The 9,809-nt window shown below is 36.9% G+C and overlaps 1 protein-coding gene across 2 annotated transcripts; it reads right to left on the reverse strand.

Moving 5' to 3' along the window:
* Nucleotides 1-1,322: 1,322 nt before the first annotated feature.
* LOC131035545 (ATP-dependent zinc metalloprotease FTSH 2, chloroplastic) lies at nt 1,323-8,506 on the reverse strand. Of its 2 annotated transcripts, none has more exons than XM_057967258.2 (5): nt 8,309-8,506; nt 4,810-6,042; nt 4,356-4,669; nt 1,995-2,235; nt 1,323-1,875 (listed from the first exon to the last, which is right to left on the reverse strand). In XM_057967258.2, exons 2-5 carry the CDS (start codon nt 6,001-6,003, stop codon nt 1,540-1,542), a joined length of 2,085 nt encoding a protein of 694 aa, XP_057823241.1. In that variant the 5' UTR covers nt 6,004-6,042; nt 8,309-8,506; the 3' UTR covers nt 1,323-1,539. The 2 variants fall into 2 exon arrangements, with proteins under 2 accessions (XP_057823241.1, XP_057823242.1); XM_057967259.2 differs by lacking the exon at nt 8,309-8,506 and adding an exon at nt 8,095-8,232.
* Between the last annotated feature and the right edge of the window lie 1,303 nt (nt 8,507-9,809).

Genomic DNA, 9,809 nt, shown 5'->3' on the forward strand with positions numbered 1-9,809 from the left:
GTTAATTCAACATCCCCTGTGTGTAATCAACAATATGAGTAGCTTGGCCTGGAACATCCTAGTTATCATCTTGAGACTTACACTATTTACAATATGACTCTCTTTTGATGTTTACATATGACTCCCCTCGTTTGTGTAATTATTTGGGTATAAGGAGCTTGAAGTTGATTTGCAAGCATATATTTAAGTAAGCAATTTGTCCCCAAGTAAGGAGCCCTTAGTCCTTGAAAATTAGTCTCAGCCATTTTCATAGCAGCAGGCAAAAGGAGTCATAAGCCTTCCCCCACTTCACTCGGTGGCCTACTCAAGCAAGATTGAGTTTAGGTTATGATTTTATATGTTAAATTGCAAGAAAGCCTGCATGTGTACAAACCCTGCTTCTTGGGAATGAAGGATAGTCTGGTACAGTTGAATCAGTTTTTTTTCAATTGTTTGTGATGGAATTCTGCATTTGCTCCATGGATGGATGTTTTTTTATATAACTCTGAGAGAAAATCGTAGAGGCCCTGGGCTTTGACCTCATTTGAAGGAAACTTATCTTCTTTTTCAAGAGATGTTAGTAAATGACACAACATATCAAAGCGTGACTTACTTTTGATTAATTACAATGTCTTCGATTAAAAAGATTGGATTATGATTTACCTAAACAAATGTGCATGTTCAATCGATGATAATATTCCTCACAGTTTATTGGATATAAATTTGTTAAATTCAATCTAGTCGTTGCTGACCAAGTCTATCATTCTATCTATTTGGCATCAACTATAGTGTTTTACAAGGGAGATGAACAATGTCTACTTTATTAATTCTTAATGAGATGAAATGTGAGGCTTCAAAACTGTATTTGCGAATGGCAAGTGATCACATGAATCCAAGGATCACTCATTCAGAAAAACTGAGGAAGTGGTATAAGATACAAGACAAATAAACAATCTTTTTTTAAGAGGCATGAAATTTTTAGATATAAGTCTGGAAAAATGGTTAAAGTACCAATATTATCAAGAAACAGAAAAAATATTGATTTATCTAAGATTTTGTATCACTGGTGCCTGCTTTAATTGATTAGGCACAATACTATGTCAACTATTGCCTAGAGTTCTGTGAAAGTAAAATACAGCATTGTATCCCAATTCTTAATGAGATGAAATGTGAGGCTTCAAAACTGTATTTGCGAATGGCAAGTGATTACATGGATCCAAGGATAACTCATTCAGAAAAACTGAGGAAGTGGTATAAGATACAAGACAAATAGAAACTCTTTTTTTAAGAAGAGGCATGAAATTTTTTGAGATGAGTCTGGAAAAATGGTTATAGTACCAATATCATGATGAATCAGAAAAATATTGATTTATCTAAGATTTTGTATCACTGGTGCCTGCTTTAATTGATTAGGCACAATACAATGTCAACTATTGCCAAGAGTTCTGTGAAGGTAAACTACAGCATTGTATCCCACTAATTTTGAAAATAAAAATGCTTTATATTAATTGCATTAAATTAGCATATACAATAGTGCAATCAGCACTGTATATCCAAACTTCAGACACTCACTGGTGATGCTGCAGGAAGCCTGTTCTGGATGGGGATCTCTGCATACTCAGCAAGAATGGCCCGAAATTCTTCACCTGTCATTGTCTCCTTTTCCAAAAGGACCTCTACGATCTTGTCAATTGCTGCGCGATTGTTCCGAATGTGATCCAGTGCGACCTCATAAGCTTTGTCAGACAGAGCCTTGATAGCTGCATCTATATCTTCTGCAAGCTTTTCAGACATAGAATTCCTTGCCATCATTCTCATGATAACATCACCACTCTGGGCTGAAGAATCCATAAGTGACCATGGCCCAATCTCAGACATCCCAAACACAGTCACCATCTACACAGTATGGGAAAAATTAGACACTTCCTAACCTCTAAGAAATCACACAAATATCATGCAAAATTTGTGTAATAACAATGTTAAGACTATATACAAATGCATCAGAATCAATGTACCTGTTTTGCCATACTAGTAACCATCTGCAAGTCACTAGCTGCCCCAGTTGTTACCTCAGGCTCACCAAAAATCACTTCCTCGGCAGCTCTTCCACCCAGGCCACCAACTATTCTGGCAAATATTTGTTGCCTTGAGACTAAGGTTGGATCTTCCCCAGGTATAAACCATGTAAGACCCCGTGCTTGGCCGCGTGGTACCAATGTGACCTTTTGCACAGGATCATGCCCTGGTGTCAATGTACTGCAACAAATGACAAACAATCAAAATTCAATGTATTGTTTTTATAGTGAATATGGGCCATGGCACTATAGGAACTAATAGTACTAACTGAACTTCTAAATTCATATACAATCAGGTTGGTCTGACCTACAATAACAAAATTGTAAACAATCTGGATGCTCAACAGGCAACAGGTAGGAACATATAAGCCTGGTCAAATATTAAAGAATGGGTGGCTCTATATAGGTGTGAATGTGATATGCAAAAGATGCATGGAAGAAGAGAGCTTCCCATTGACCTTACAAGTATAACAGTGATGGTATAGTGTCTAGTTCCCAGATACTTGGGATGATAAACTTGAATAACCATAACAAAAATGACAAGACAGTAGAGTCAAAGATAGAACTTGTACCTAAAAGCAGTATCAAGCACACGTCGAAAGTTCAAATGAGTCATTGCAAACAACTCAAATCCATGAAATAATATAATAATGCTTGTGAGAATAAGAGCACTAATGTGCATCGAGATAGAGTTTCACTTATTGCTTGCAACATTGTTTCGATTTTCAAACCAGCCAGAAGCTTGAAGGAACTAAATTTAGAGAATGGCCAAGACATGGACGGAGTTAAAAGAGTTCTGTTAAGCATTTTTCTTCTTGTCCCACATTCCCACATAAATTTGTTATCAAAGCCTATTCTCTCCTCATTGACTTTTAACAAACTAGGATGGTCTTAAGAGATTGGATTATTGAACGACTCTGCAGATGCATTTAGAAAGAATGAACTTTCTCATTTTGTCTCTTCCAGAATATGAATGCCATCAGGGAAACAAACCACATATTTACTAGTTAAAAAATAGAAAACTAATCCTGGCTACAGCTTGATTGGATATGTAAGAAAATGTTTTCCAAATCATGAATCTGCAGCTAAGGTGATTCCCCTAAGTTGCCCTTAATCAAAAGGGCAATCGCATACCATAAAATTATAAATGACAATATCCTTCATGTTCCTAAAATATATAATGACAAATCCCAACAGAATTTAGATTGCAAATTGAAAATCAAAGAAGCATTTCACATATATGTTATGTGAAATTGTGAAGTGTAAATGTCTTAGTATGTTATGTGAACTTGCAAATTACAAATGTCTTATTAAATCAAGCATTTCACAAGTCTCTAAGGGTTGAAAATGTGTATGCTGCTTCTGGATTTGATTGCGTGAGATTTTTTACATCAACGTTTCGGATCACACTCAATGATCCATCATCAGGATGACAAGAGAGCATAAGGAGAAAATCTACTAATTTTCAAATCCAGAAGCAGCATACAAATAGTCTCATGGATTGTGGAAATCTACTAACTTTGAAGGTTGAAAATGATATATACGCATTGGGTTCAAAACTATGTTTGATAAACATGAAATAAACATAAGGAAAGTATCCTGCCTAATAGATAATTCAATGCTTGCAACAATTGTCCCCAAGTATTACTGAAGAAACAATGCATTACATCTTTGAAAGAATTGTAAATAATTTTCACTACAATTTCTTTCAGATGTTTCAGTTTTACTAACAAGGCCAGAGAGCCATAGTGCTTCCATAATTAGTTGCTTACCTGTCACAGGCAATAACTAATGTATCCGATATGAAACAAAATCCGTCCATTCGAAAGAACAGGATTGTGTCAGCCTCATATGACTTAGTATTTTATAAAATCCAAGGTCCGTTAAAAACTAAAGGCCAAATAAACAAAATGGACAATTTTTAACACAAACAATTAAGAAATTGGAAAGGGGCAAATTTAAGGTGCATAGAGAAGTCCACAAGTTTAACATTCAGACAAAGAGAAAGCTGCTCATTTCATAGCTTACTGTGATAAAACCAATAGCTCAAAATTACCAGAAGAACAAAAAGAATTAAAAAAAATTGCAATTTTAGAATCCAAAGAACACTTAAATAACAGCTTCAATATCAAAAACAAAATTTTGCATGCACACATTACCCTTTCAGAAAATACATTAAATCCAAGGACAAAGGAGACATGGGATTGTTTGACAAAGATTAAGCAGGATAAGAAAATATACAATATTTTCAGAAATCCTATGTCTAAATTGAAAATTGAAAAAATAGTCAAGTGTCCTTACCCACAAATGGCATGACCAACTTCATGGTATGCAACAAGACTTTTACCCTTCCCATCTGTCATTATTGTCCCCTCCATTCCAGCCACAATTCTGTCAATTGAGTCATCAATCTCCTTGGCAGAAATTCCTGCCTTTCCACGCCGACCAGCTAGAATAGCAGCTTCATTTAAGAGATTAGCAAGATCTGCTCCACTGAAGCCTGGGGTTCTCATTGCAACGACCTCAAGTGAGACATCACTATCAAACTTCTTATTGGAGCCATGCACCTTCAAAATATCTGTTCTCCCTTTCACATCTGGTACATCTACCATTACCTGAGAAAAAAAGGGGATTTCAGCTTTTACAAGTGCTTCAGAAACCTACTACCATGGGACAAATTCCAAGGAGCAGTATTGGCTAGAAAAATATTGGGCTCAAATATATTGCATGTTGAATCAGAACAATGGTTACATACCTGTCGATCAAACCGTCCTGGCCGCAACAAAGCAGAATCAAGTATATCAGCCCTGTTTGTTGCAGCAATCACAATGATACCAGTATTCCCTTCAAAACCATCCATTTCAGTCAATAGCTGATTCAGTGTCTGTTCTCGCTCATCATTTCCACCACCTATTCCTGTTCCTCTTTGCCTGCCGACTGCATCGATTTCATCCACAAACACAATGCATGGGGCATTCTCTTTGGCCTTTTTGAATAGGTCACGCACTCTGGATGCTCCAACACCTACGAACATCTCCACAAACTCAGACCCTGAAATAGAGAAGAAAGGGACACCAGCCTCCCCTGCAATGGCCTTAGCTAGCAAAGTCTTTCCGGTTCCTGGAGGACCAATCAGAAGAACTCCTTTAGGTATACGGGCTCCAATCGCAGTAAACCTTTCTGGTTTCTTCAGAAATTCTACCACTTCCATAAAATCTTGCTTTGCCTCATCAACTCCTGCAACATCATCAAATGTAACACCTGTGTTTGGTTCCATCTGGAATTTTGCTTTGGATTGCCCAAAGGAAAGGGGAAAGCCAGGACCCCCAGGGCCTCCCATTCCACCTGAAGATCTCCTTGATAAAAGGAAAAGGCCTCCAACAAGGAGTAGAGGAAATGCTAAATTTCCAATCAGATTCAATAGCACGGATCCTGAATCCTCTTGAGCATTATGTGCAGCAAAATCAATATTCTTTGCTCTAAACTTTTGTAGAAGCTCCTGGCTGAGCCCTGGAAGCTGCACTCTCACTCTCTGGATCCTATTTCCCAGTTCAGGAGAGACTGCCTCAACAATCGCAATTGTTCCATTCTCAAACAAATCCACTTTCTTCACCCTATCCTTGTCCAAGTATTCCAAGAACCTTGAGTAAGACATTCTTGAGGATGTCACTGCTTGATCCTCTGCTCGCGCCTTCTGGGTACTTAACAATGGTAAACCAACTCCTACTGATCCCAAGAAACCTCTCAAAAATGCCCTCTTGCTTTCATATTTCCCTCCCTCCAAGGATGCCCTCACTACTATGGACTGGGATGACCTAGCCGCTGAAGTAAAACTACTTGAAGGAACCAATTGCTGGCCACAAAACTTTTTGCACAAACTGGAACTCCCTTGGCCATTAACAACGGCTGTTGGATTCAATGCAAACAGCCCCACAGCCATAGTTGCCATCTTTCACACAAACTCCAGATTTTACAAGGATGATTTATTCTGCCACTCAGCAATAGTTGTAGTGAGAATATGTAGAGAATTTTTTACAATAAATATAAAATTAGTCATGTCAAAATGCACTACAATTTGTATAAAGCGTTTAACTATTAGAAATACATAAAATGATATGACTTGATTGAGATTAACCATATCGATGAGAAGAGAGATCTGCTTGCACTCCCTGTAATACAACATGCATCACTTTGATTTTCTGCGAGTGCAAGTAGAATTACTACATTCTATTTGATATTAGAAATTACTGATTACAAACCTTTAGGACAAAAATTATGAACCACAGCAAACACTATTTCCAAGATAAGGCCTGCAATCTTGAGGCTTGATACTTACTATCCTCTGTAGATCTCAAGCAGTAAGGATAAAAATCTTCTAATTATCATAAAATGTAATGATTTTTCTTAAATTTCTCATCTTGCTCTGAAGCTGATAGTTATCAAATGAAAAACTATGAATTAAATAGATTTTTAGACTACAAATATTACAAGCATATATTAAACTTAAAGGAGAAACACAGTCTACCTTAAACAAAACTCTATTAGATAACTAAAGAAACATACATCACCATTGTTAAGTCCCTGCTGGCCAATAAAGTAAAGACTACATAATACATTCAAAAAATGTAGCAAAAACTTATAATAAACATAGGCTGCACCCCAAAAAGGATTATGCCCAACTTCAATTCATGAGGATTGACACTAGAAGTAAGATATATTTGACAGCTGAAAGTTGTGACACATGGTCAATGGCTAAGACACTGTCTGTTCCAAATCAACCTTATCATACAGTACACTTACTCCTGTCGAGCCAATTATGCTCTAAACATTAAAACTGCCTAAGATTCAAACTGACTATTTTCAAGTGATGCTAATTCAAGAGATTCAACATGTTCAAATTAGACCATAAAAAGCAAATTCCAATCTCATCTTGTGTCAGAAAAAATAACAAACAGATTATTTTGCACATTTCAGAATGAAGGAGCTGTACTCTCGAGAAATCTAACAGTGAGAATATTTTGTAAAACTTGCCATATCAATTTAGCTACAAAAGACACTTCTGTCTTGCTTTCAATCACTAAAACCTTAGTGGCAATATGCTTTGTAAGAAAAGTTGCAACTAAGACGGAAGATAAGGTTAACAATGTTTATGTATTGCTCGAGTTGACCTATTGAATCTAAAACTTTTATTCTCAACTACAAAAGGGCGACTAACACACTTCCTTTCGATTATTAGAAAGCAACCCATTTTTTCCCTGAAAAACCTTTTCTATCGAACCACTACCACATAACTAACTGAACCACTTCTTATCCTCAGGCCTATTCAGTTATTGTGTAAAATTTGAGATCCATAATAGGTATTGGATGCAATATGCTACATCTTGCAAGAAAATTCAGAGCAAACTAAAAGATCTTCAATAGACACAGTTATCTTAAGAGCAGGTAGAATAGTGTAATTTACTAGATTTAACCAAAAACCCAAGTTGGTCCAATTCATTTGAAGAGAAAATAAACCCTTGTAAAACTGATTAAGTTCTACATCCTGACATAAATTTTATTGTAAACCAATTTCAGTGACCAAAGATTCTAAATTCATGCTCCAAGAAAGGATTCTAATCTGCTGTTCAGAGAACAAAACTAAGGTTCAAACCCCACTGGGTCTGTAACTCTAGCTAGTCAGGTGAATTGTGCTATGAATGAACAACTTAAATGACTAAATTGAACAACACAAATAGCTGCAAACACTCGGATTAGGCATTAAGAAACCTATTGATCAATTTTAGGTGTCTACTAACAATATGAGATGCATTCCAGAGTTATTTCGGAAGGCCCCCATAAAGTCACCAGAGATTTACCAAATAAATAATAACAATTAAAGGGCTTTGTTCTCTGAATGAATTTTCAGAGTGTATTGTTTCATGAGGGTCTTCTTCCTTAACCTTGACGATCGGTTCAGCAGAGAGACCCAAAACGCAGTTGAACTTATATACTACGCAGATGCTGCAAGAATACCCACATGAAACTAAGGGATTGAACATACCAGCCAAATATCATCGTTTGAATGCCACAAAAACTGTTGCAGCTTAAAATAGAACCACAACATTCAGACTTCGAACCACACTAGTTTCATATCTTCATAAAATAATTACAGCAATAAAGAAAAACGAAGAAAAAGAACACACAGCATCAGGAGATGAATTTTTTAAGAAGCCCAATACTCAAAACCATATATTAAAAGGCTTTAAACCACTTACCAGCAGCCGAGAACCCTTTAAACCCGGCAATTTCTCCCCTGCTACAAAAAATTTAAATGGCAGATTCTTAGTGCAGTGGACTCGTTTTGTGCCACGAGTACACTTCAATTATCGTATGCATTATTTTCTCTTGTCCCATTTTTGTATTCTTGTGTGTAGAGTAGATATTTGGGAAGAAGCTTAGCCGTCCTGCTGAATGACGTGGCCTTCTCACTCCTCCAGATTTGCCCATTTATGATTTTTTGGCAATTAAACTTCACCATTGTTGTTTTAAACTTACGTGGAAGAATTGCAGCGCTTTGGATTGATTCATACTTCGTGTGGTGTGCAATTTTTAAGGTGAAGTTGATGATTTGGAATTTTTATTGAATAGGCTGGAAATTATATTGAAGGATTTTGTTTGAAATATCTCAATAGATGGCACAGCATTTTTTCACTCTCAAAGTATTAGTGTTCTTTTATTTTATTTTTTATAATATCATTGAAAATTGTTAGTCATTAGTTTAATTTATTTTTAAATAATTTAAGTAAACTTTTATTGTAGTCAATCATGTGTCTTAGATTTGATTATAGGTTAAAATTATCCACTAATCATAGTAGCTTAGGGAGGCTGGGATGATGAGGAGGAGGATTCAGAGGACCATGAATCACTGATTTGTCAATGGATCATGAGATCCACACAAGTTCAGACTCCAGCTGGTGGAGAGGTAGGAGAGGTGGGTGGTGATGAGGCTATGCATGATGCACCTCAGTTGGATGTGACTATGGATGATCTCAGAGCGCAGATTGATCGGCTGAGAGCGCAGGTACAAGCTCTCACCCTTGAGAGAGAGAGAGAGCATTGAGGAGATATCGAGATGTACAGGGTACACTCGATCATATACAGGAAGTTGGTTCTGGTGCACTCTCAGTCGATACTGTCAAAGCATTATTCTGGGCTGGGAAGGAGACTACGCATTGGCGGAGATATATATGAGGATCTGGTCTCGGAGAGCCAGAGAGCAGGCAGCTATGCAACCACCCAGTTACCAGGTAGGATGGATACCAGCAATGGTGGGGTTATGGGGCCTCCTTGGAGGGATAGAGACAGGGATCCAAGAGCAGGTCCATTTGGTGGGTCTTCTCGTCCACCTCCACAAAGACAAACAGATTCGGGCGGCAGTGGCACTGGACACCCTTGATTGATATCTTTTGAGACTTGATTTGTATCATGGGACATTGTATTTTATTGATTATTTCTTTGTGATATCATTATATACTTGGACCTTTTTATGTTTATGATGATATGCAGACATGGACTTTATATGATGCTTTGATTCATGATTTATTATGCATGCTACTATGATGATGATGACCTGTATGCATTGATTGCATGGATGATGCTACGATGATCTTTTCTTTCCTTTATGCTTTATGTTGTTATAATGATCTATATGCCTCTATGATATGATGATGATCTTTATGAAATGATGTTACCTATGATTATATGATCTATATGATG

The sequence above is a fragment of the Cryptomeria japonica genome, chromosome 3 (assembly GCF_030272615.1).
Source record: "Cryptomeria japonica chromosome 3, Sugi_1.0, whole genome shotgun sequence".
NCBI classification, from domain to species: domain Eukaryota; kingdom Viridiplantae; phylum Streptophyta; class Pinopsida; order Cupressales; family Cupressaceae; genus Cryptomeria; species Cryptomeria japonica.

Coding starts and splice junctions, on each gene's coding strand:
- LOC131035545 (XM_057967258.2), bottom strand. CDS start 6,003: ATGGCAACTATGGCTGTGGGGCTGTTTGCATTGAATCCAACAGCCGTT. Junction 4,670..4,809: donor CAGGACGGTTTGATCGACAG/GTATGTAACCAT, acceptor TTTTTTTCTCAG/GTAATGGTAGATGTACCAGA. Junction 2,236..4,355: donor GTTGGTCATGCCATTTGTGG/GTAAGGACACTT, acceptor CATTTGTTGCAG/TACATTGACACCAGGGCATG.